This window comes from Carettochelys insculpta, chromosome 6 (genome assembly GCF_033958435.1).
Source record: "Carettochelys insculpta isolate YL-2023 chromosome 6, ASM3395843v1, whole genome shotgun sequence".
In the NCBI taxonomy this organism is placed as follows: Eukaryota; Metazoa; Chordata; order Testudines; family Carettochelyidae; genus Carettochelys; species Carettochelys insculpta.
This window is the reverse complement of record NC_134142.1, coordinates 112,766,080-112,793,557: the sequence shown is the minus strand read 5'-3', so window position 1 is coordinate 112,793,557 and position 27,478 is coordinate 112,766,080. Positions and strand designations below refer to the sequence as shown.

The 27,478-nt window shown below is 42.9% G+C and overlaps 1 protein-coding gene across 5 annotated transcripts in view; it reads left to right on the top strand.

Moving 5' to 3' along the window:
• TSPAN4 (tetraspanin 4) overlaps nt 1–27,478 on the top strand; it is a 668,631-nt gene that overhangs the window by 548,102 nt on the left and 93,051 nt on the right. For all 5 annotated transcript variants that reach the window (XM_074997847.1, XM_074997848.1, XM_074997846.1 and 2 more), the window contains one exon: nt 22,297–22,488. In XM_074997847.1, coding sequence (XP_074853948.1) covers nt 22,297–22,488 — 192 coding nt within the window. The remainder of the gene's footprint in view (nt 1–22,296; nt 22,489–27,478) is intronic.

Below are 27,478 nucleotides of genomic sequence, written 5' to 3'. Positions count from 1 at the left end.
ATGGGAATAATCACTTATCTGGCAATGCTGCTATTAATACATGCCAGGATGCCATTAGCTTTCTTGGCTACAGTGGCACTCTGTTGGCTCATATCCACCTTGTAATCCACTGTAATCTCCAGGGCCTTTTCTCCAGAATTGCTGCTTAGCAAGCTGGTCCCCAACCTGTAACGGCACTTGGGATTCCTCCATCCTAAGTGGAGGACTCTGCACTTGTCCTTGTTCTGGGATCAGCAACCAAAATAACAAGAGCAGCCATTTTTTCCACTTTGGTTAAAAAAAAAATCAGTAATTCAAGAGCCTCAATGCATGTGAATATGAGACAATCCTTAATAAATAACTTCAAACCATACATTTTGTAACCCCTATTTTAAGAACAGCGTACACACAAGGATTTGTAATGCAATACATGTTTACTGCAGGAGGGTCACAAACTTTTTACATGTTCTATTTCCTCACACTTTATGTGTATGTTTGTACAACTGTCTTCCTGACTTTCACTCCCAAACTTCTCTGTCTGGAGGATACTGGGGGGGAGTCATCCAGTGTTCTGAGATCACATGTCATTTGCTATTTAGATATGAATTATTCATTTTGGGGCTTTTAGATGTTCACTATTTATCAAAAATAATCAGGAGGGCTTTTTTTTAACTTTGCAATTATAGCATCAGGAGCCACGAAGAAGTCCTTGAAGAGCTGCATGTAGCTCTGGAACCACGGGTTGCAGACCCCATCCTTGTTGAACCTCAGCTTTCTTTTGGCCCAATCCTCCAATTTGTCTAGGTTTCCCTGGATCCTATCCCTACTGTTTAACATATCAACTTCTCCCCATCATTTAGTGTCATCTGCAAGTTTGCTGAGGGTGCAAACCATCCCCCCGTCCTGGTCATTAATAAGCATGTTGAACAAAACTGACCCCAGAACAGACCCTTGGAGTAGTCTGCTTGATACTGGCCACCAAACAGTCATAGAGCCATTGATCACTATCTGTTGAGCCCAATGATCCAGACAGCTTTCTATCTGCCTTACCATCCATTTAACTATCCATACCTCTTTAGCTTGTTGGGAAGGATACTGTAGGAGACCCCATTTGTGATCTCATGATCATCTCATGAGCACTGCTGTCCAAGCTGCTACCCACATCTACTTTCCCTACCAATTCCTCCCTGTTTGTGAGCAGCAGTTTGAGTTAAATAAATGCTTTTAAGACTTGCTCAAATAAAACATGAAGGGGGATCTCCGTTCTCTCTCTCTCTCTCTCTCATCCCTGTTCATGAAAGCTGTGTCTACACGTGCACGCTACTTCGAAGTAGCGGCACTAACTTCGAAATAGCACCCGTCGCGGCTACACGCGTCGTGCGCTATTTCGAAGTTAACTTCCATGTTAGGCGGCGAGACGTCGAAGTCGCTAACCTCATGAGGGGATTGGAATAGTGCCCTACTTCGACGTTCAACGTCGAAGTAGGGACCGTGTAGACGATCCGCGTCCCGCAACGTCGAAATTGTGGGGTCCTCCATGGCAGCCATCAGCTGGGGGGTTGAGAGATGCTGTCTCTCCAGCCCGTGCGGGGCTCTATGGTCACCGTGTGCAGCAGCCTTTAGCCCAGGGCTTCTGGCTGCTGCTGCTGCAGCGGGGGATTCATGCTGCATGCACAAGGTCTGCAACTCGTTGTCGGCTCTGTGGATCTTATGCTGTTTAGTGCAAGTGTGTCTGGGAGGGGCCCTCTAAGGGAGCGGCTGGCTGTTGAGTCCGCCCTGTGACCCTGTCTGCAGCTGTGCCTGGCACCCTTATTTCGATGTGTGCTACTGTGGCGTGTAGACGTTCCCTCGCTGCGCCTATTTCGATGTGGTGCTGCGCAACGTCGATGTTGAACATTGACGTTGCCAGCCCTGGAGGACGTGTAGACGTTATTCATCGAAATAGCCTATTTCGATGTCGCCACATCGAAATAGGCTACTTCGATGTAGGCTTCACGTGTAGACGTAGCCGAAGAGAGTGATTGGCACAATAATATTTGTCTAAGTAAACAAACAATACATCTAAAGGAAGTCCTGATGGGATTCTTAGCCCCTTTATCTGAACTGTCTGCTGTATTTCAGAGCAATCACATAATGCCTTTGCTTTGTGTATTTCCCCTTGTCATTAGAATGTGATTACTATCTGGTGTAGATCAGTGAATTGATGACCCACACAGGCGGATCCCATTGCCGCAGGTTTAGAATATTATGTGTTAATTGGAGGGTACCTTTCAAAGCAGTGTCCCCATTGAAATCCACCTTTGAGAAGTGGATTTGTTTTCCCCCTCCACATGAAGGGCCTAAGTTTCAGAAAGCAAAGTCTTTGAAGAGGATCCACTGAGCCCAGGAAGCCAAATTAGTGCAGGGGACAAATAAAAAGAAAACAGGGAGAGGTGTGAGGGTCAAAACAAGGGCAACAGAAGGGGACACTGAGCAGAGAGTCCTGGACAGTGCACACTGCTCCTCAAAAGCATTGAGGGAGCCAGCAGATGCCACACAGAGGAACTCCACCTTGATGCATGAACCAATACAAGAATGGAAACAGGTCACACAGTCACAGGCTCCTCACTCAGCCAACCTTAAGTCCCTAGTGTTGTGGATGGCCACTTTGGCCATAACCAGAAGGAAGTTGGTGAGGTTTGGGCTATGGATGGTGTGTACATAAATAAATAGGGCAGGGGAGACCTGCAGCTAGAACGTCAAGAAGAAGATCTGGAATATGAGCTGCAACTTGGTATACTTAAGGTAGATATGTGCTAGGGTATCCCTCAGGCCACAGAAGGGGCAGGCTTCAGGTCTGTGCCAGGTACATGCCTATTCTTATGGCTCCATAGAGGATGCATCAGCTGATATCGCCAGTGAGCCTTGGGACTAAGGCTGAATACAGACTGGCCCACTAGGGAGAAGTGAGGATAATAGAAAGGTACCCAGAATTGGTGTGCATGTTTGTGGAGGACATCAGTGGAGGTTTCCTGCTAAACAGGAGGAGGGAAGAGCATACTGGGTATCCAAGCCAGGACAATGATGTCTCTCGCTTATTTATTTAAAATATTTTTACCTGGCTCTCTTTTTAAAATATTTGAGGTGGCTTACAGATTTTTTAAAAATATAAACACATATAGAAGGATTTAAAAATACAAAACTCCATATATGTTACAGACCAGAGCATACAAAACAAAGCAGCTCAGACTCCACACCAGGTGTTGCTGGATCACCTGCAGTAAGCCTCATGCTGCATTTTAACCTGTCCCTGACTCCGTGTCCCTTTATGAGTGAAGATGTGCACTTGGAGCATTTCCTAGATGTACACCTGTCTGGGCCCCTTTATGGCTGCAGATTTAGCAGGATTGTCTGAATTTTCCTTATGTATTACCTTTATTCCCACTGTGCCCTTTCTAGCTGTACATTGCACTGCCAAGCAAGCTATTAAACTTCAGGAACTTGGCTCTGATGGGACATGCAGGACAGCAATAAATTTATTCAGTGAGTCAGAGAAGACCTATTAGATCATGCATTCTATATCTTTGCAAATACAGTAATCTCCCAGTGGTAAGGGCTCAAGCAGTAAATCCACAGTAAATTTACGAGACCTTACATTAGCAGCAGGCAGCACTGTGCAGGATCTAGAGTGAGGAACAGTGGAGGTTGCTCTTAAAAATCACTGGCAGATTATTAAGGAGGAAGTATATGTGCAACATTAGATCATGCAGTCAAACACCCACCCCCCTCTATACTTCAGCACTAAGGAGAGCGGCATTCTAGTCTGCTTTCTATTTCAGGACTAAGGAAGCCAGCATACCTTTCTGCTTTCTATTTGTATTTGCAAATGAAACCTTGGCTTGTATTTAAGGCTCTCTTTTTGAACAGGATTTTTTCATGGTGCTCTTTACTGTGGCAATATTTTTTTCTTTTTAATTGTTATTATACCTGCATCCAGGATAGAGTTTTCCGCAGTACCCACCCCTCACAGTGTCTAAGTAATTGTATGCTGTATTTCATGATGGTACATTCATCATGAATTAGTGTTTTCTTATTCTGCATACGTTGCTTTTTAAAAAATCATCAAATAACTACTTTGACTAAAGAAATAACTACCATAACTACTTTGCCAACATCTGCAGTAGTGTCATTGAACTGTTCTGTATTATTTTACAAGCTGTGTTTGAGACCATTTAGAGAGAATTTTTCTGAGAATAGAAGCTTAGGGCCACAATCTATACACATTCTTGTTTCCTATTCACAACAGGATTAACTTCCTCTGTTGGATTAAGATTTCAAAGTTTGTATACATGTCCCTGTTTCCAACTATGCTGATGTCATTATAATCACTCTAGGTGCATTTGGAAATGACATTTGAGGATTAGATGAATAAGCATTAGTATTTTCAATTTTGCATCAATGAAAACTAGCACCTGACACAGATGTATAGTATTTACCTAACTCTGACTCATTCCACTATCTCACTTGCATACATGCTTTTGCTTTGCATTTTCAGTTAAGTAGTTATTAACTCATCGTTTTACTCATTATACCTACATCTGAATTAAAGTTAGGCAAATTTGCAAATTAGATGTTTGTGGCATCAATAATTATCAATTTCAACTCATTCTGTGACCATTTTTAATGTTTGATGTGTAACATGGCCATTGTAGGACATCTTCCTTGGTTATCTTTCTGCTTTTTACATCCTCAGATGTTAAAGTGACATTGCAGTATGATACAATTACGCATGCTACAGAAATTACTAATTAAAGTCAATGGTACTTAAATAAGGGTGAACCTAAGCAGGTGATTAAGTGCTCTGCCGATCAGGGGCTTCTAATTTCCAAGCAAGTCTTCTTTGGTAGGCTTTTGTACAAGGAGTACAACATGTAGTTTTGGATTGCATATGGTTATGTTACACATATTGTAGCCTTGTTCTGCTTGCAACTGCAGTGAACAAGATAATTATATTTTAGAGGAATGAACCTGCTTTAGAGGAATGCTACTAATACTGTATCAGGGATCAACCTACTAACTTCTGTTACACTTTCACAATGGGAGCATAAACACAACATTCTAATTTCCTTTCCTTTATTTTGATGTCACTATTTGTACTCAAATGTACTTTGGTGATTACATAGGAGTGCAGCTTGAAAGGTTAATTAGGTTGGAGAAGAGTAATGAATTTCTAGAGAGGGACATAACTTCACCAAGGGAAGCTGGAGAAGTGTACTTTTAAATGTGGCTATTATTGATACAATCAAAACAAAAGCTATTTGAGTAGCCTGCTGAATGGCTTGTGAAATTTTTCATACTAACAAGAAAATGCTTAGTACAGTGCATTAGTCTGGCAAATACCAAAGCTCCTGAAACAGTTATAAGATATGCTTGATTAAAACAAAATTAAATAACATAAATTTCAGAGATGCGTTGCTCAGAACAGGCTCCAGGAGTTTACACTTCCAGAAAGGGTAGTGAGGATGAGGTATTCAGAGAGCAGGATGCTGTTGTGAGAGACTGAATACAGTTCAAGATCATAGACATCAGCAGTTGGCACGCCATGAAGCAAAAGGCAGTTAGGCAGACAAACAAGGCCCCCAGTCCCACAAATTTGGAATAAGACACATTGTATTATGTTCAATAGCAGATATCAGGACCCTGGATAACAACCCACAGAATTTCCCTTTCAAGTAATGGTTAGCATCATGGAAAGTGCCAGATTGCACTATTGTCCGGGAGATTCATTTAAGAAGCAGGCAAACCAGCACATTACCTTGCCATACAAAGTACTGAAGTACGATAGTAAAATGTTTTTTAAATACATTAGAAGCAGGAAGCCCGCTAAAAAAGCAGTGGGGCCCTTGGACAATAAAGATATAAAAGGAGCGATCAAGGAAGACAGTGCCATTGCGGAGCGATTAAATGATTTCTTTGCTTCAGTCTTCACGGCTGAGGATGTTACAGAGGTTCCTAAATCTGAGCCAGCCTTTTTAGGTGACAAATCTGAGGAACTCACTCAGATTGAAGTGACATTAGAGGAGGTTTTGGAGTTAATTGATAAGCTGAATAGTAACAAGTCTCCAGGACCAGATGGTATTCACCCAAGGGTTCTGAAAGAACTCAAATGTGAAATTGCGGAGTTATTAACAGTGGTTTGTAACCTATCCTTTAAATCCACTTTGGTACCAAATGACTGGAAGACGGCCAATATAACGCCAATATTTAAAAAAGGCTCTAGAGGAGACCCTGGCAATTACAGACTGATAAGTTTAACATCAGTACCAGGCAAATTAGTAGAAACACTAGTAAAGAATAAAATTGCAAGGCACGTAGAAGAGCACGAATTGTTGGGCAAAAGTCAGCGTGGTTTCTGCAGAGGGAAGTCGTGTCTAACTAATCTATTAGAATTCTTTGAAGGGGTTAATAAACATGCGGACAAGGGGCACCCAGTGGACATAATATACCTAGATTTCCAGAAAGCCTTTGACACAGTCCCACACCAAAGGCTTTTATGTAAATTAGGCAGTCATGGGATAGGAGGAAAGATCCTTTCATGGATCGGGAATTGGTTAAAAGACAGAAAACAAAGGGTGGGAATAAATGGTAAATTTTCACAATGGAGGAGGGTAACTAGTGGTGTTCCCCAGGGGTCAGTCCTGGGATCGATCCTGTTCAACTTGTTCATCAATGATCTAGAAAATGAGGTAAGCAGTGAGGTGGCAAAGTTTGCAGATGACACCAAGTTGTTCAGGACAGTCAAAACCAAAACAGATTGTGAAGAACTACAAAAAGATCTCAGCAAACTGAGTGATTGGGCAGCAAAATGGCAAATGAAATTTAATGTGGGTAAGTGTCAGGTAATGCATGTTGGAAAAAATAACCCAAATTACACGTACTACATGATGGGGTCAAATTTAGCTACGAAAGATCAGGAAAGGGATCTTGGAGTTATAGTGGATAGTTCTCTGAAGACATCCACGCAGTGTGCAGCGGCAGTTAGTAAAGCAAATAGGATGTTAGGAATTATTAAAAAAGGGATCGATAATAAGACAAAAGATATCATACTTCCCCTATATAAAACTATGGTACGCCCACATCTTGAGTACTGTGTGCAGATGTGGTCTCCTCATCTCAAAAAAGATATATTGGCATTAGAAAAGGTTCAGAAAAGGGCGACTAAGATGATTAGGGGCTTGGAAAGGGTCCCATATGGGGAGAGGCTAGAGAGACTGGGACTTTTCAGTTTGGAAAAGAGGCGATTGAGGGGCGATATGATAGAGGTATATAAAATCATGAATGGTGTGGAGAAAGTGAATATAGAAAAATTATTTACCTTTTCCCATAATACAAGAACTAGGGGACACCAAATGAAATTGATGGGTAGTAGGTTCAAAACTAATAAAAGGAAATTTTTCTTCACACAGCGCACAGTCAACCTGTGGAACTCCTTGCTCGAGGAGGCTGTGAAGGCCAGGACTCTATTAGGGTTTAAAAAAGAGCTTGATAAATTTTTGCAGGTTAGGTCCATAAATGGCTATTAGCCAGGGATAAAGTATGGTGCCCTAGCCTTCAGAACAAGGGCAGGAGATGGATGGCAGGAGATAAATCACTTGATCATTGTCTTCTGTTCTCCTTCTCTGGGGCACCTGGCATTGGCCACCGTCGGCAGATGGGATGCTGGGCTGGATGGACCTTTGGTCTGACCCAGTATGGCCGTTCTTATGTTCTTATGTTTAAGACATCATCATGGGCCAGTTATTCTGCTGCTGAAAACTACTGCAATGATTTCATTAGTGCGATGCTGCTTTATACCAGCTGAGGATCTAAATCACTAAGTTTTGAAAGAATTTGTTTGGTTTTGTATGTTTTCATCAGCATTGCAAATGGTAGCTTTTTGTTGTTATAAATTAATTTTCAAGCAGATGAAAAGGAAGAGAGATAGCAAGCCAAACTACTGCTATAGTTGCACAGCGCTTTTAACTTTCAATGACTATGCTCTGTTTTTCTTCTGTAGAACTTCCACAAGTGGTAGCTGTAATGCTCTTTGCTTAACTCAATCCTAGCTATCCAAAATTCTTTACCTGGGGGTTACAGGTTTCTCAGTGCAAGAAAACAATGGCAAAGTAAAATGAGAGGCGAACAAAATAAAATACCAACATAAAAATCCATCAAAATTATATTTTGTTTTTAAAATGAACCCCTGAACCTGGTAATAGAGAAGTATCTGCTTTGTGGCAAATTATTAACATGCCATTTACATCTGCTTGCCAGCTGAGATGTCACTTGTTCTGAGCTGAGGTAGAGTGTGCTTTTGGAAGATGTACAGGTACAGGCTAAAGTGAATTTAGTGTGGAATAGATTGCCCAGACTACAGTCCTGTCTAGAGCAGCTTGTCATACTGCAATATTTTCTCACACCGCTGTGATGGTACATCCTGTTGTTACAACCCTGGGTTGACATAGACTAGAGGCACTTACACTGCGATGTGCCTCTGGATGAGTGGTTTTCAACTTTTTTTTTTATTTATTTACAGACCCCTAACAATTCTGAATAGGTGCAGACTCCTTTGGAAATCTTACACATAAACTGTGGGCCACAGGTTAAAACGACTGCTCTAGATAGATATTCACCAAGAATTATATTGAGATTAGCAGGCTAATTTTAATTTACAGTTGAGGTGGATTTTTTTGTGGGAAGGGCAGAATGCTCACTCCTTGTGATCCAGCAGCCCTCCTGCAGCATTCATGTTCCCTTGAGCATTAACATCACTCTGGAAAGAGGCCGCCCAGTACTTTAACATAAGAGCAGATATTTTTATAACTGCCTAGAGGATTTGCGTAGCCAGATTCCATTTATTTTAATAGGAATTATGGGGCATATTTTCAGGTACACTGGACCTGTGACAATTTACAGTTGCTGAGGACCTGCCCCTGTCTTTCTAACTCCGTTAAGCAGCTCTGAAACACTCAACCAAGGTGTCGAAGCAGGGGAGGCGGCAGCAGAAAGGAGGAAGGATTGTGTTTTTAGAAAGCAAACAATTAAAATTACTTTCATCTGTTCAGTGCCTCATGACTGGAGTGCAGCACACATTCAGGGCAAGTATTGTTTCTAGTTCAGAGAGTGACTCCCAAAATCAATGATTAAAGCGGAATCCATTTCTTCTAGGCACCTCATCTAGCATATGCCTGCAATTGTCACAGATCAAAAGGGCAGGAATTGTAACAAATTGTCTGCATGTCAGGCCAGTAGAGGACTCCCTCAGCATTGGTAATTCTGGAGTAAAACAAACCTCCATTGGATTCCTGTGTCCATCTGTAAGGCAATACGGTTTATATCCCTAATGGGTCTGGCAAGGAAGAGAGAGATTTTGATTTGCGGCTAATTACATTGGGGACTGCTGTTATTTGATTTTAGAAGAGCAGCGTTCTCCCAGGTACACCAGTCAGAGCCGAATTACAGCTAGGAAAGAAGCAGGATTAGGGGAGGCTTAACTAATTACATGTCTGCATTCCCCACTTCTGAGAATATGCTGGTGCTAGACAAATGAAGCAAGAAATTAAAATTGAACTAGAACGTTCACATTAAAACCAATGGTGGGGAGGGTAGGAGGTTGGGGTTGTATTAGCATTTGTGTTTGAAATACAAGAAGATGGAAAGTTTAACATTTCAGAATAGTGAACGCTCAGCTCCATGGAGTGACACCAGTTTACCCCAGCTGGGGGTGTGACCCATTGTGTTCATCTCCGTGGCTTACCTGACCCATGGAGATATGCTAAATCACACAGTGTTTGAAGTCTTGAAGAGCTGATTTCTAGTGGCTACAGATCCTTCAGATTCTTCTTCCAAACATGCAGTCGTTAGTAAACAGTGACCTGATACAGGCAATAGACAGAGTAAGAGCCTTTAGTTCCAGGTGTTGTAAAACAATGTGTGTTTTGTGATGGGGGTGACACATTCATTCAGTTTATAGCAAAGATGTTTCCTCCTAGAGTGCCTTGTTTCCCATTTGTGTGTCACCGCATAATAAATTATGCCTGAAACACTCAGGTTTTTATTTTCTCCTGGGAAAGCCTTGATTTAAGCCTTAACCTCAAAATAGCTTTTCTGCTCTGTGTGCAATCAGGGTAATTGATACCTAACCATTCTGCTGTTGTGATCTTTCCACACCAACGCAGTCTCATTACAGCCAACTCTTTAGACCCAGATTGTCCCTGGCACTTTTGCCAATTCCCAGAGTGAAAGGAAAAGGAACAAAGGACCTTACATGAGGACTGGGGGACTGAGGGAATTACAGTCTTTGAACCTGGGAAGAGCAAGGGACTGCTAGCTCTGTGCACCCTCAAGAGCACAAAAGACACGTTAGTAGCCTTGCTTCCTCTTCCCAGTGGTCTGTAGAGCACATGGATGAGTAGAACCTACATTAAAGGATAATGTAACTGAATGTGTGTGCAGATGACCTTAGTGAGGGGCATAGTCTTAGAACCTGAATATCAGAGGATAGAACTGTCAGACTATCACAAAGTGAAGACAGGTATTCTGCCAGTACGAGAGACAGTCCCTCCATGCTTCTGATGAAGTGGGTCTTAGCCCACAAAAGCTTATGCTCCAATAAATCTGTTAGTTTGCAATGTGCCTCAGGACTTCTCATTGTTTTTGTGGATACAGACTCACATGGTTACCCCTCCAATACTAACCCCTCCTTGGACTACTTGCAAAATAATGAAGTTCCATGCAACTCTTTATTCAGAGTAGTATCTGTATAGCACAATCCAGTTTTCAGCATATTACATGGAGAATTCTTCTCTATTTTGGATGTTTTAAATGAATTTTGATGTAGGAAGGAAATAATTGCTGGATCTGTTGAACTCTGCAAATGAGAAAAGGGATCAAGCTCCGGGGATAAAAGATAGGCTCGTGTCTCCACTAACAAAAACATTCTCAGAATGTTTTTCTAATGGTATTTATTTCATTATTATTATTATTCCTAAAAGCCCCAGACAAGATCAGGGCCCCTTTTGTTAGGTACTGTAAATACACACAGTAAAAACAAAACAAAACAGTCCCTGTTGTGCTCTTACAGTCTAATTAAACGAGAGTGGGAGAAAGGATTATTCCTATTTTATAGGCGGTGAGGCAAGGCAGTAAGAGATTAAATAATTTCCCCGCAGGCATTCTGTAGAAGAGCAGGAAATTGAGTCCTAGATTTACTCAGTCTCGATTCAAAGCCTTTACCAGCACTATCCTTCCCCTCTTTTCTGTAACATGCAGTGAATTTCAGAGCTTGAAAAACAAAAGATACATGGCATTAGCTGCAGCCAGATATGGATGCCTATATGTGTTGTCACCTCCCTCAACATTGTGAAAGCATCCTCCACTCATGCTATGTTCACATGCTCTGCTGTTTCAGTCCTAGATCCTTACTGAACAAACAGTTGCCACACTTGAGTGATTTCTGTGGTGTGGACAAATATCCACAAGACTATCTGACTGTATCCACCCAATATATTCCACTTGTGATAAATTGCTGAATTAAACCCTGTTTCCCAAGGGCTGTGTCTACACATGCCCCCTCCTTTTGGAGGGGGCATGTTAATGAGGTAGTTTGGAAGATACTGAAGAGGCACTGACGTGAATATGCAGTGCCTCCTTAACATAATGGCAGCCACGCGCAGTTCGAATGTGCCACTTTTGGAATGCACGCTGCCCATGTATACAGGGGCCTTTCAAAAGGACCACCCCCTGACTTCGAAAGCTCCTTCTTCCTATTTGGTTTTAGTCAGTTGTATGTACCCCCCTTCCCAGCTCCCACTCCTGTGTTATACATAGCCTCTTAAGTGGTGTCTTGTTTGGATGAACTGCTAGCAGGTCCCTCACATGTACTTTCATAACAGCTCTGATTACAGTTGTGAAAGAAGGTGTATTATAATAAAGGGTTCTTGCTTCTTTTGAACATACCTGTTTGACAAACCTGAACTGTTGGAGGAATAAAAGGAAAAATAGCTTAGGTGTATCATATGTTATTCAGGCCAATAACTATCACTAAAAGTGTTAATATTAAGGTGTCCTATGGCTCCTGAAAGACTAACAGATATAGTTAGATATAAGCTTTCATGAGCAAACACTCACTTCATCAGATGCATTAGTGTTCCATTGTATACTTTTATTCTGCTTGTAGTCAAAGTGGTGATAGAATGTGTATACAGGAAATTACTTTACAGCCAGTGTGATTCTAAGAGGATAACATAATTCCCCTGTTAGTATATACACAGACATAATAATATCTGAATATGCAAATTAGTTTTCCTGCAAAACAAAATAATTTGAGTGTGATGTACAGCCAAGATTGGCTGATTTTTTTAATGCAGAAGGACTTATATCTAAATGATGATGTAGGGTGTGATGATCCTAATCAGATACAACATGAAAATCCTTGATTAGATGCATTTTGTTTGCAATAAAACCAATAAAAAATGACTGAGGAACATGAGGACTATTATGATGAACAATGAGGCAATTTCTCCTGCTATATTCTAAGAGAATAGCTGTAGCTGCAAGAATTAATTCCTTTAGTTGTATGTGTGTATCTGGGGCTGCTTGGGATTACTTTGTTTACAACAGTGTAAGATTAATTTTAAATGTATGCATTGAAGTCTGAATTATTTATTTTCTAACCCACTAGAATGATTTTAAAGACCTAATTCTACAGGCCATTTTTCTACCCAGAGATATAGAAAAAGTGCTCCCATGCACTTGTGCATGCATCTGAAAAAGAGAGAGAGAGAGAGAGAGAGAGATCATCTTTGGTTAGTGGGATGCTACCTTTAATTTTGAACCTTGCTGTAACTGTCCATTCCTGTGTCACCACCAGAACAAACTATGTGTGGTACTTGGGAACTTTGGCTGGCATCAAAGACAGTTATGAGCCCTGCTACATTCCTATGCAGGGGAGGAAGGGACATGAAGATCCCTCTTATTCTGTTACTTGGCCTACCCATATGATTGAAACCTATGCAGATGGGAGAGCAGTTGCCATCAGGTGGTTGTTTTCCATTTCGTGTGACCTGGCAGGGAATGGGTGGCTATGGCCAGGGTGCCGGTGGAGATTTGGTTCACTCCTCCCCCATCCAGTGCAACACTCTGTGCCTGCAAAAGGGCTGAGAGCATGGAGTTACGAGGAAAGGGGCTGAGACTCTGAGCCACAGTATGCTGAGCTCCTGCTCCTGAGGAAGTGCACCCATGCATGGTTCCTTCCTTGGGCTGGATTATAAGATTTAAGTCCAGGCCTTACTTCATGCTGCAGGGCACACAGTACCCCAGATCACTAGAGAAGGCACTAGCTTAGGAGTGAGCAAACTTTTTGCACTGGGCCCCACTTTTCATCCTTGCAATTAGCAGGGGCCCCGCAAACTTGTCTAATGCAATGCAAACCGACAGAAATTTTGATTGTGTTCATATGAAAAAAAAATCATCATGGCTACGTCTACACTAGCCAAAAACTTTGACATGGCCATGCAAATGGCCATTTCAAAGTTTACTAATGAAGTGTTGAAATACGTATTCAGCAGCTCATTAGCATGCGGGCAGACGCGGCACTTCGAAATTGATGCGGCTTGCCGCCGCGCAGCTCGTCCAGACGGGGCTCCTTTTCGAAAGGACCCCACCTACTTTGAAGTCCCCTTATTCCCATCTGCTTATAGGAATAAGAGGACTTCGAAGTAGGCGGGGTCCTTTCAAAAAGGAGCCCCGTCTGGATGAGCCACGCGGCGTGAGCCGCATCAGTTTTGAAGTCCCCTTATTCCTATGAGCAGATGGGAATAAGGGGACTTTGAAGTAGGTGGGGTCCTTTCGAAAAGGAGCCCCGTCTGGACGAGCCGCATCAATTTCGAAGTGCTGCGGCCGCCCGCATGCTAATGAGGTGCTGAATATGTATTTCAGTGCTTCATTAGTAAACTTCAAAATGGCCATTTGCATGGCCATTTTGAAGTTTTTGGCTAGTGTGGACACGGCTCATGTGTAAGAAGATAAGTCTGCAGAATGTAAAAACTTTATTAGTTGGTATATAAATGGGAATACACAGGCATAAAAACGTAACATATTTCAACATTTGTAATGGGATGAATGAGGCTGAGACCCAGCAGCCATCTGTGCAGCACCCCCCTTAGGAAATTTCACACACATCCAGTTCCCTCCCCCACTTAGCGCATCCCTGCATTAGCTGCTGGTTTGTTCCGAATGTTCCTTTTGGTTAGTTTTGGTGCTCATTATTTCAAAGATCACTTTTCTCCCAGCAATTTAGACAAGTAGTTTAACCTGCTGGACAACTTTATGTGAAAGTCCCTTTGTTTATGTAACTGCAGGCTGATGGATATCATGTACCTCTAATCCCTTTAAAAAGGTCCAAGGAATGAGTGTAGTTGGAGACAACTTGGAGGCGCCTGAGACAGACACTGCTATTGAGCTCTTACCTCTGTTTCTGCTTCTACACAGAAGGAGAATGAATATCATTTTCTTTGTTCTTGTACTTTGCACAACATGCAAGACTCTCTGTACACACATGCAGAGCCTAATTCACCTTTCTCATGGGCTCATTCACTTACCTTGAACTCCACTGACTGCAGCATAATTAATTCTTGATGTACATGGATTGGAGAGAGGAACTTGGCCCACAATTTCATAGGGGTACAGGACATCTCTGGGGAGCCTCTCAGCAGCATTAGCCATTTGGTTGAACATTGGGCTTTCGCGCTCTCTCTCTCTCTCTCCAGACATTGCAAACCCTGTAGCGCTGGAGCTAGGCTGGATTCTTACAATCCATCTAGTCCTATTATGTATGCTGCTTCCAAGTCATGTTGTGCGCTGTGGACTGTGGGAACATAAAGAGCTAAATTCTATTATTAGTTTAGCAGTGCACGGTGAAGAGACCACTGTGCATTCTTTCATGCAAGGCATTGTAAAATACTGTGAGACATCATTATCACAGCCCAATTTGGAACCCTGTCTGTCAACTGAGATCTGACAGTTAAGACACACTGAAGAGTGAAGTTAGTCGTTATGCATTCCTGGTCCAAGCCTGGCTGAGATCCCATGGCTGGGACTGTTGGAAGAGGATGTTCTCTAGCCATTTGTGCACAGAAAGTAAGAGTCAGGACTCCTAGGACTGTACTCTGATCACACACACAGCCAGAATTACGCTGGCGAAATTGTGTTCAGTGGGGTTTCTGTGGATGTTCTGTCGGAATAAGTGAGAGTACATTCAAGTCCCTAGAGTTCCTTCCCCAATCTGCTACTGAGCCTTGGACCATGCTTTCATCTCTTAACCTCTCTCTGCCAGAGTGTGCCGAAGGGATGATAACTGTGCAGTAATAATATCTATCCCACTTGGGCTGCGTCTACACGTGCACGCTACTTCGAAGTAGCGGCAGTAACTTCGAAATAGCGCCCGTCACGTCTACACGTGTTGGGCGCTATTTCGAAGTTGAAATCGACGTTAGGCGGCAAGACGTCGAAGTCGCTAACCCCATGAGCGGATGGGAATAGCGCCCTACTTCGACGTTCAACATCGAAGTAGGGACGTGTAGACGATCCGCGTCCCGCAACATCGAAATAGCGGGGTCCTCCATGGCGGCCATCAGCTGGGGGGTTGAGAGATACTCTCTCTCCAGCCCTTGCGGGGCTCTGTGGTCACCGTGGGCAGCAGCCCTTAGCCCAGGGCTTCTGGCTGCTGCTGCTGCAGCTGGGGGTCCGTGCTGCATATACAGGGTCTGCAACTAGTTGTTGGCTCTGTGTATCTTGCACTGTTTAATGAAAGTGTGTCTGGGAGGGGCCCTTTAAGGGAGCGGCTTGCTGTTGAGTCCGCCCCGTGACCCTGTCTGCAGCTGTGCCTGGCTCCCTTATTTCGATGTGTGCTACTTTGCCGTGTAGACGTTCCCTCGTTGTGCCTATTTCGATGTTGGGCTGAGCAACGTTGAAGTTGAACATCGACGTTGCCAGCCCTGGAGGACGTGTAGACGTTATTCATCGAAATAGCCTATTTCGATGTCGCAACATCGAAATAAGCTATTTCGAAGTTGGGTGCACGTGTAGACGTAGCCTTGGGATGTTGTGGGGATTAGTTTATCTTATTACAGTATTATAGTAGTGTCTAGAAAGCCCAGCCAAGATCAGGACCAAGTTATGGTGATCACTATGCATGTCCACAGTAGGAGACAGGCTATGCTCTGAACATCTGTTAGTCTTCTACAAAAACTAGTAAAGATGGATTGTTATCCCCATTTGAGAGTTGGCAGAGTAGGGCATAGAGGATCAAGCAGCATGTCTAAGATTCACAACAAAGTGTGTGGCAGAGTCAAAAATTGAACCCCAATCTTCTGAGTCCCAGGGCAGTACTTTAACCACAATATTGTCCTCCTTTGAATACTGTCAGGTTTTAGACGAAAATGTGCTAGAGACAGATAAAGTATATGATTACTGAAACAGAACCTTGCTAAAATAAGCTGTGATCTGTTTTAGATCTTGTTTTGAGATTAATTTTGGGGGTATCACTGGCAAAGGAGTGGTACATCAGAAATAATTGGGCAAAATGTTACATGATTTTTAATTCAAAGGAGAATGTATGATGCCATAATCAGAAATCTGGGATAAGGCATCATTTTTGATAAGCAGGCCCTGTCTCTCATTTGCCACACAAACTCAGTCTAGGCTTGTATTTATTTGCTGATATCTTATACCACTCTCACATTCAGCTGCTTTTTAGTTTCAATGATTAGTGTCTCTGTCCCACAAAAAGCTCATCACCCAATAAATCATTTTGGTAGTCTTTAAAGTACTACATGAGTGCTGGCTTGTTTTGTGAGAATACAGATTAACATCGCTACCTCTCTGTTAGTATTCAGTGATTAGTGTCTCCTTTAACCATGACCATTTTGAAGCCTTCCTGAACCCACTAAAACTCTCAAAAGCTGCCCTTTTAGTGGTTTTGCTTTTGCTCTTGTTTTATTTTACTTTGCAGAAATCACTGAAAGCTGTCAAGAGCTATCAACTCATCAATCTTCCTTTTAGTGTTTGGCATAAACAAGGAGGAAAAGAACAGCTTGTAAAACAAACTTGTAAAATTACCCATAAATTGCAGCTCCTTAGATGTCAAATAGAAATCAAAACAGACAGGAAGGCAGCAGGGAATCCACTGCAACAAAACCTTTACATTAGTCTTTCTTTACTCCAAAATCTTCAATGTAAATAAACAAGATCTCTGAAATCCACTGACTCTCAAAGGTAGCACCTTGTACTCAGAGAATGGCAAGGGCTATGGTATCTCAAGTTGCTCAGCATCAGTCTATTTGGTTAGCCTACTAGACGAAATCCATTGATATCAGCGGGCTTTGGGTTAAACCATCAAGCTCATATTTAGGAAAACGCATAAGCAAATGTTTAAGTGCTGTAGCACTCAAGAGGACTTAAACACCTATTTAAAGATAAGTATATGCCTAAGTGTTTTGATGAAAAGAATGCTGAAGAATTTTGTGGAATGAAGGCCTTAAAAAGCTGCTTAGCCCTAAAGGAGGCCATTTCTCTGGGGACAGATTTTGCCATGTAGTGGTTTTGAAATGGGCACTGGATGGAGGGAAGCATAATTTGAAATGTGGGAGGAGTGACCATACCTGGATTGGGCACTGTTGTCATTTCCTATGAAAAGGGCTTCGTGAAATCCCCGGGTATGAATCAGAGTGACTTAATTGGGCTTCTAGAGTCATTGTCCCCAACCCTGGAATGGTGATGTGCTTGTCTGTAGACTGCTAGCTTTAGTCAATCAGTTTTTCCTTATGAAGTCTTAAAACTTTAAGCTTGGTCATCAGCTAATATAATTTGGTGTAACTCTTTTGAAGGTGAAGCTTGAACACCTAAACAAATTGTTTAGTTCAACTACACCTCTTTTGAAATCTTAGCAGTGACTGGATGAAGCATCAGTTAGCTCTTGTTCATAAGTTAGGGGATCATAGGGCTGAATTGTCCTTGGTTCTTGTGCAGGGTTTGTGGCAGGACATAGAATCATAGAATTTTGAGATGTCATTGAGTTCAGCCCCATTGTGCTGTGACAGGACCAAGTTAACCTACACAGTCCCTGTTGGCTGTACGTCCAACTTGCTTTTCAGAGTTTCCAGTGATGGAGATTCCATGAGCTCTGAGGGAAGCCCTATTCCAGAACTTAACTACCCTTGTTGTTGGAAAGGTTTCCTTGATATCAAACCCAAATCGCCCTTGCTGCAGATTAAGCCCATTGTTTCTTCTCCTACTGTCAGGGAAAAAGGTAGAATAATCGATCATAGCCTTCTTTATGACAGCCCTTAAAGTATTGGAAGATTGTTATCAGGTGTCCCCTTCAGTCTTCTAAAATCTGGACTGAATGGGACTGTTTTTAGCCTTTCCTCATAGGTTAAGTTTTCTGATCTTTTGAGGGGAGGCATAAAAAGCTGTTTGGCATCCAGTCATCCCAGAAAAAGCTAGGGACAATGGTAGTCCCTGTGTTTGAAACACAAGGAGTATTTCTTCTGTTTAGCACTCTGCTGCTCTAGTGGGCTTGGAGTGAGGAATTGTGACAGCCATTTACTATTCTTCAAAGTTGGGAAAAAAACAATCCATTACTAAAAGATGGTGCCAGCTATGCAACTTCCCTGCCTTGCCTTGAGCAATGCAACTCTGAACTGGCCCCCAAGGGGTGGGGGCAGTGCAGGGACACACTCCAGCTCTAAATAACTGATTAGAGTTATAGGAGCAGAGAGATTACTTTGTGATTTCCTTGGACTTCTTCTCTCAGTTTCATTTGCAAGGTCTAATGCTTGGGTTTGAGGGTGGCTCTTTTTCCTTTCCTTTTCCTTGCTTTTTTTGGTTCTTGATTCACCCTCTTTAGGCAGACAGTTAATTGATATGCATCTGAAAGAGAATGGTATGTGACTTACTATGTGAACATGGTTTCTTTCCCAGCCTTTAATTGATTTAAGATAATAAAGTGCTGTTATAAAACTCAATAAAAATCAGTTATTTTAAAGAGAGAGATTGAAAGAAATCTAAGTGGCACTCCTCTGTGGAACTACTATGAAGTGAAATCCCCTTCAGTTTAAGTCTATTCAATTTCAACAGCTTTACTTGAATTGTTAAATTCTATGGGCTTTCTCATAATTTCAAACAGTGGGTAGATAAATGAGTGTATTTTTTAAAAAGTCCCAATGAATGTATCCACCAGAGATGTTATTCTTGTGGAGGAGTCTGCCCACACCTTAGTTCATACCTTAGTCGCCATGTCTACACTAGCCCCAAACTTCAAAATGGCCATGCAAATGGCCATTTCAAAGTTTACTAATGAAGCGCTGAAATACATATTCAGCGCCTCATTAGCATGCGGGCGGCCGCAGCACTTCGAAATTGATGCGGCTTGCCACCGCACGGCTCGTCCAGACGGGGCTTCTTTTCGAAAGGACCCCGGCTACTTCAAAGTCCCCTTATTCCCATCTGCTCATAGGAATAAGGGGACTTCAAAGTAGGCGGGGTCCTTTCGAAAAGGAGCCCCGCCTGGATGAGCTGCGCGGCGGCGAGCCGCGTCAATTTCGAAGTGCTGCGGCCGCCCACATGTTAATGAGGCGCTGAATATGTATTTCAGCGCTTCATCAGTAAACTTCGAAATGGCCATTTGCATGGCCATTTCAAAGTTTTTGGCTAGTGTGGACATGGCCAGTGGGTCACAGATAAGAATACCAAAATTCAGGGCAAACTGTTGAGAATAGGGCAGAAACATCCCCAAACTGGTGGTTATTCTCCCATAAGATATGTCAAATCAGCAACAAAAATAAACTTTGGTTTCACCACACTGGCTAACAAGAAGTTAGAAAGGCAGTCAACTTAGACATTCCAGTCCTTGCATCACCACCAAAAATGCTGAACTTAAGGACGAGCAAAACAAGAAAGCAAAAATGCAGTCCTATAGCACTTTACAGACTATCAATATAATTTATTAGATGATGAGCTTTTGTGGGACAGACCCACTTCTTCATATCTGGAAAATTCTGATGAATGGTAACTGAGATGAAAATAATTTAACAGAAAGAGAAAAAATTGAAATAAAAATTGGCAAATCAGCTAGATAGGACAGAAGCGTGGGGGAAGAAAAATAGTTTGCGCGAATGTCTATTAAGTGGGCTGCCTGGGATCATTACAATATCAAAGGAAGGGAAACTGTCTGATGTTAGTCTTTAAAGTGCTACATTTCTGCTGTTTTGTTTTGTTTCAGTACAGGTTAACACACCTACTTCTCTGTTACTATGAAGGATGTGTGGCCATTTAAAATGAATTTCATCAAATAAAAGTAACAGCAACGAAGGGTCCTGTAGCACCTTATAGACTAACAGAAAAGTTTTGAGCATGAGCTTTCGTGAGCACAGATTCACGTCATCAGATGCTCGTCTTGGAAATCTGCAGGGCCAGGTATAAATAATTATTTATTTATAATTTATAATTATTTATACCTGGCCCTGCAGATTTCCAAGACCAGCATCTGATGAAGTGAGCTCACGAAAGCTCAAGCTCAAAACTTTTCTGTTAGTCTATAAGGTGCCACAGGACCCTTCGTTGCTGTTACAGATCCAGACTAACACGGCTACCCCTCCGATACTTATCAAATAAAAGGGTTCTTCTGATCCCAAAGGACCAGACACATACCTAGGTCAATACAATATACGATCATGCTGTTGCAAATCCTATAGTATCAAAAATCTTAAGGTTTATTTAAGAAAGAGAGAAAGAAAGATGAGTTAAAACTGGTTAAAGAAATCAAATACACACAATAATTGCAAGTTTTTTTCACATTTGTAGCAGTGAATGAATGAAATGCTAGCTTAAGTCAAGTCTCTGGTTACTTCCAAATCACTGGAAGGTCTTCAATCTGTGGATTTGAATATTCCCATTAGTTTAAATTCATAGTCCAGAGGTTTGAGTAGTAAAGGGGCAAAATGGAGATGTTTACAGAGCCTGTTCTAGCTTCTGCCAAGTAAAAGGAAACCTGTTGTTCTCACTGAAGAAAATTACAGGTAATAAGATGGTGTTTGGAGTCACATGGGGTAGTCACATGTCCATGCATGATTTTAGTTAGTCACAGCAGGAAAATACATTAGATGTAGATGGGCATCGTCAGTTATGAGTTATGTGTTCTCTAGTGGGCCATTTGTCCTGTGTTCATTCACAGTGTGCTGCATAAACACCTTGTTGATGTTTCCATAGGATTATACATTTGAAATACCAGTATGAAGTTAATATTCATAACACCAGGAGCAAAAATGATTCATCCATTTAAACAGCATAACCATATTCAGTAATTCATAACTTTTCTATTGACACCTTACTTGACACACTTTGTACAAGACTTGTTGCAGTTATGTAACAGTGGTGGCAACAATGATCACCATGGTCATATTTTAATCGCATTGAGTCACACAGCCTTTCCACTCTTTATGTAGCTGTGGAATCATGTGCTATTGCTTCTCTCTTGGTCCTCCTCTATACCAGCTCAAGTCTGCTGAAAACTGAGATATCGAAGTAACTGGGCCACAATACAGGTGATCAGTGTCACTATTTGCAGTGCTAGGGGAGGGATCGTCTCTCTTCCACTATAGTCTCTGTAAATGGTAAACCCACCCTTAATTGATTGCAGAGAATTTCTGTGGTACAGGCCATGTCTAGGGCAGCCATGAAGAGTGCTTTGCAGTATCTGTTGACAACTTTGATGCGGTAGGCATGCCAGGAGTGGGAGATTGTGTTTCCTGGATAAGAGGTAGAAGGGGTGTAAAAAACAGTGCTTTATGTGCAGCTCTCTGAGCTTCCTGCATAGTGTCTGGGGGTATTTTGGCCCACAACCAGACCACAAATTATGGGAGTTTCACCTTTGCTTCCCAGAGTACTTGCTTTTCCCTTAGAGAAGGAGAGGAGAAGAGATTGCCCTTGTAGTTAAGGCGTTAGACAGGTACTCAGGAGATTTGAGTTTTATCACTGTATCTGCCACAGATGCAGTATGGTCACATCATGTTTCAGTGCCTCAGTTTCTCCATCAGTAAAATGGGGATGATAGTAATGCTTCTTTCCTCCTCCCCTTTGTCTTTAGTCTGATGGCACATTAGGGCAGGAATTATTTCTTACTCTGTGTGTACAGGGCCTGGTTCAATGAGATCTCTTGATACTACTGTGATATTGAAGGTAAAAATAATATTGATAAGGGGTGCTATGACTGAATTTCTTTGTTTCCCTTTGTTTTCCTAGCTGGGAGGTTGCGGGATTCTTGGTGTTGGAATCTGGCTGGCTGTTACCCAAGGGAACTTTGCTACCCTCTCCTCTTCCTTCCCATCCCTGTCGGCTGCCAACCTACTGATTGTCACAGGGACTTTCGTCATGATCATCGGCTTTGTGGGCTGCATAGGTGCCATCAAAGAAAACAAGTGCCTCCTGCTGAGTGTGAGTATGAAAATATGTGCTATCTATTGTGTCCTAGTGCTGGTGCTATTGGAATGCACATTAGAGTAATATGTGACATTTTTAGAAGCAGACTGGCCAGTTCTGATCAGAGACAAGACGTTAGTCATGTTTCAGTCACCATCGGATTTTCCAGGTGATTCCTGACTCCACCTGCTTCTATTAACACTTCCCCCAAAGAAGAGACATTCACACAAAACAGAGAGGTTAGCAGTGGCGGTGGATTTGTCACCTTCCTTGGGGTGGCGGGATTGCCTAGATGGTGTTTGCAGCATACTCTTGAATTCTTTGTCCTTCTTCATCCAGCTTTAGCAGATATGTCCCTTCTATCGCTACTGTAGTGGGGCTGGTGCTACAAGGGCCCAAGTTGGGCATCACTGAAGAGGGGAGACAGTGCTGGGAGAAATTTATTTTGCCACACACTAACTCTTACAAGGCTAGTATGTCAGTAAGCAAAGATCCCAGCCTTGGAGTTAAGCTGTTAAATAAGAGATTAAAGGCTAATAAGGTGTGGCTGGTCCAGAATTAACTGAGGCCACAGATCTTGCTTGTTTTCCTGAAACGTGATTTGATGCCACTGCTTTGCTTTACCGCAGTTTGTGCCAGTTTCTGTTAATATGGGGTGTCTATTTTGTGCAGCATGGGGCTAAAGGGGTATCAGTGAGGCCATGGCATTATGACCACACTATTTATACAGCCTTAAGTAGAGCTGCTTTCCCACCCCACAACTGGATTGAATCCACTGTCCCAGGACAGAGTGAAGCTGGTACTCGGCCTGTTGAACTGACTCCGCTGCCGCATTGCAAAGTCTATGTGTAAGCTGAAGTTGTTTCCTACCACACATCTCAGCCTGCTGGAGCCCGGATGTGGACGAGGTGTTAAAAATGGATGGGAAGTGAAGGGGCCATACAAATTATTCATGTAGGAAACTTACAGTTCTGTGAAATCCCTTTGTTTAGTGCAGGGATCTCAAAATCCATTTTGCTTGGGGCCAGTGTCAGTTTAGGTTAGGCAGGTAGAGATGCTTTAGTAATATTAAATGAATATTTTCTTGATTAAATGTGTTGCTTTTCATTGAATAACGTATTTGACTAACAAAATAAAAAGCAGTCAAGTAGCACTTTAAAGATGAGCAAAATAGTTTATTAGGTGAGCTTTCGTGGGACAGACCCACTTCTTCAGACCATAGCCAGCCCAGAACAGTAGTCTGTTCTGGTCTGGCTATGGTCTGAAGAAGTGGGTCTGTCCCACAAAAGCTCACCTAATAAACTATTTTGCTCATCTTTAAAGTGCTACTTGACTGCTTTTTATTTTTGATAGTGTATAGACTAGCACGGCTTCCTCTCTGTTAGTATTTGACTGATTTATTTTTCTGGGCATTACCCAGCTCTAGTGGTTTGTGAGGGAGTTGGCAACCAGCAATAGAGGAAGCTAGATGGATAGCAGAGACTGATCAGCTCTCTGAAGAAGGCTGGAGCAGGTTTTATGATGGGCTTAAAAACAAGAAGAAATAACTAACCAGGTTCTGAAATAAAAAGGGAAATAATAGTATTGTTTGACATGAGGACAGTGTTTTCCTAATGTCTGAAACACGGCTTTGGCACTCTGCCAATGTTGGAATCTGGTCAAGTGGAATTTGAAGAGACGGTAAAGAAGAGTATTTTCAGTCATGAAAGCCAGGAAGTGTTTCCAGGAATGCTGTAATGGTACGGCATGTTGGCAGCTATGTGGCTTTCGCCACGGTATCTGTGGAGAGATGATGGTTCCACTCAGTACAATATCTGCACGTCTCCCATTAGCAGGTTTCATTTACCTCCTCTCTCCAGTCTCCTGTTAGTACAATATGAGAGGAAGACTTGATCACGAAATACTAACTATAACTGGCAGGAAAGGCTCCCTGATGTTACAGTCATCTTATTCTCCTGCTGCTCTGCCCATATGTCTCTCTCCTGTAAGTCCTTCCCCACCTTACTCTCATATTACTCATCAAGCTAATTCTCTTGCAATCTCCATCAGGAGTCTCATAATTCCTGTTGCTCAAATTGCAGTATCTGCTCACTCTTGCTTTCTCCTGCTGCCGCTGCATCTCATGGATAGTAGGCTCCTTCTGCTGTTCCACCCTGAAAGGGGAGAGGTCAGCAGCAAGGAGTTGAGCAGTGCTAGCAGGAGATATGAGCTGCACAGTGGTTTATAGTGTCTGTGGTAGGAGAGGATTCCAAGGTGCTTTGGGAGGCAGAAGCAAAGATGCATGATTCCAGAGAGCAGGAAGTTAAAAGGTTAGGAACTGGAATGGAGCAGGGAGCGGGGCTTGGGGTGGAGAAGATGGAGAATACTGGAAGAAGAGGTGGGGAAGCATGACCTGGTTCTTCTTCAAGTGCTGGCTCTGTGGGTGTCCCACTTCAAATGGTGATGCAGCCCGGTACTGATGATCAGAGAGTGTTGGTGGCAGTACCTTATGGGGGCAGGGTGTGTGCACAGTAGCCATTTCACGTTGCTGTTGGCAATTCAGCCAGCACTTGCTCATGCCAACTCTAACAGTTCCTTCTCAGTCGTCCTTGTCTGCAGAAGGAGTTCCAACAACAATGTCACAAAATCATCTAGAAAAAAGTTAAGGCTAGTAATTCATTAAATTAGTTCTCGATAGATAGCTGTCTAGTTAGTTGCTGTTGAACTAGGTTTCCGTTCATTTTTTATAAACAGTTAAGTCCACCCCCTCAAAAAAAAAACAAACACTTGCAACAAAAACCTCCTAAGGGATGTTTCCCCTCCATTTCCTTTAATTGCCCCATAACCAAAACTGGATTCTGAAAATTCCAGGCTCTCCTGGGCTTAAAAGGTGCTCTTTCTGTAAGGATGCAATGCCCATCTCTGCAAACACTCCAAAGTGTCCTCTGCTTAGGAAAGGAGCACATTCCTCAGCAATGCTCCCATTACAGCAATCTTTAAGCCAGAACAAGGAGGGACGGGGATCTCCAACTTAAGTAATTCTTGTGGAGAAATCCCTAAACACCGTCGTTCACTTTGGGAACAACCCCATCCATAGAGTTGCTAGGTGCCTACTCCCTGGACTGAGCGAGTACCACCCCCTTGCCCCCTCCAAAAAGGCAAGCAATAGGGAGACATCTCCTGCTTATAGAGAACCATTGAAGAGAAAACAACCTCCTGCAAGATGTGGTGGTGCTGATGACCGGCAAGGTGAGCTTGTTTGATATTCTCAGCAACCTCTGGCACTGCTCGTGCTAAGACCTCTGCCAGCATAGATAAGGAGTCAAGTTGCAGGCATAAATTTTCTTCCTCCTTCACAACACTGATTTTCACAACACTGACTGCTTAAAGGAAGGACGGAGTGCTAACAGTTCATCAGCTTGTTATGCCACCTCCAGTGATGCCGCATATTAGAGAGCTGATATCTGACTGCACTACGTTGGCATAGGTAATGGTCACACACAGACAGGATTGACCTCCCAGGCTTCTATACACAGGAGCATGGCACTGCTGCCCAAGGCACTGAGCTCCCTCACCAGAAGGCCGATACCAGAATCTCATCCACACGGAGATGGCCCATACTCAGCACTGACAGTTCTCCAGGGCTGATGGCACTGCTGCAGCTGGAATCACCCAGTGCCTCCAGATTCTCAAGTGATGAGGAAGGTGATACGGACAAGGCAGTCTTCTGCTCTGGGTATTCCTCTCCGTTGGGCACTGAACTGCCACTGTCATGCACAAGTACCAGGGAATGCCTACAAGGGACATGCTCCCATGGCTGACTAACCCATGGATGTGCCTCCCTTTCCCATTTTCAATGTAATGGGCACAATGGGATGCATGAGCAGTTTACTGAGCTCAGGCCAAAAGGCCCTGAACATCACAGATACACCCTGCTACAGCTACTGCAAATGGGCTCTTGATGACACAGTAGGACTCGGCTGTTGGAATCCTCCAGTTCCTCTAGCAAGAACACTCACCAACTTGCAACTCATCTTTGCCTCCAGATGAGGTGTTCCTGCTAGCCCTGCCCACCATTGAAGATGACTCAAAACTATTTCAAAAGTTCTTCAAATAAGTGGCACAAAGCCAGAACATCCAGCTGGATGAGGGGACTGAGAACCACCATCATCTCCTCTCAATACTGCACCCAGCATCCTCAACTGAGATTGCACTACCTAGTATTAATGTCCTACCCCACTCTGAAGTCCCTTCCATCCTCAGGAGGGTACTGCAGTACATTCACGGGGAATGGAGCAGCCACATGGATGGCACTCTATGAAGAAGAGATTATGTACCTTGTGAAGTATCTGAGATTCTTCAAGATTTGTGTCTTAGTGGGTGCTACAATATCCACTTTCCTCTCCTCTACTTCAGAGTTTGCAGTGAGGACTGTATGGTAGAGAAAGAACTGAGGGGGTTGGGTTGCGCCTGCTCTGGTCGAATCACCAAAAGAACCATGAGACAGCTGCAATGCATGTATATGCCACCCAGGCACTACTACTGATCACTCTGATCAGTGATGCTGAGACACGCTACTACCAGTAATGGAGCCCTCACAGGGACACACATCTTGAAGAACCTCAGTTATTGCACAAGATGAGTAACCTTCTCTTCTTTGAAGGAACAGAAGTCATGTAGTGGTAGCAGGGTGGGGGGCTGAGGAGGGGCATGGGGATTCAGAGCTTATTCTACTCGTGCAGTAAGGGGAGTGTTCCAGGTTAGAGGTATGGCAGGAGATTGTATTTTGTGATAAGGGTGGAGATTGGCATACAGGGAGAAGTGAGGTGGAGAGAGAGAGAATATACTAACACATTTATATGGTGCAAGCTGGGTCAGAGTGAGGCCCAGAATCTGACCCTGTATCTCCTGGCAGTGTGACATGCAACTCAGGCATTGCATTTGTCTGAGCGTTATTGTGAGTGCTTCAGTGTGAAGCTCCTGTGCTGTTAGAGATGAATGGCATTGTCTGGTTTGGGAGGTGTTA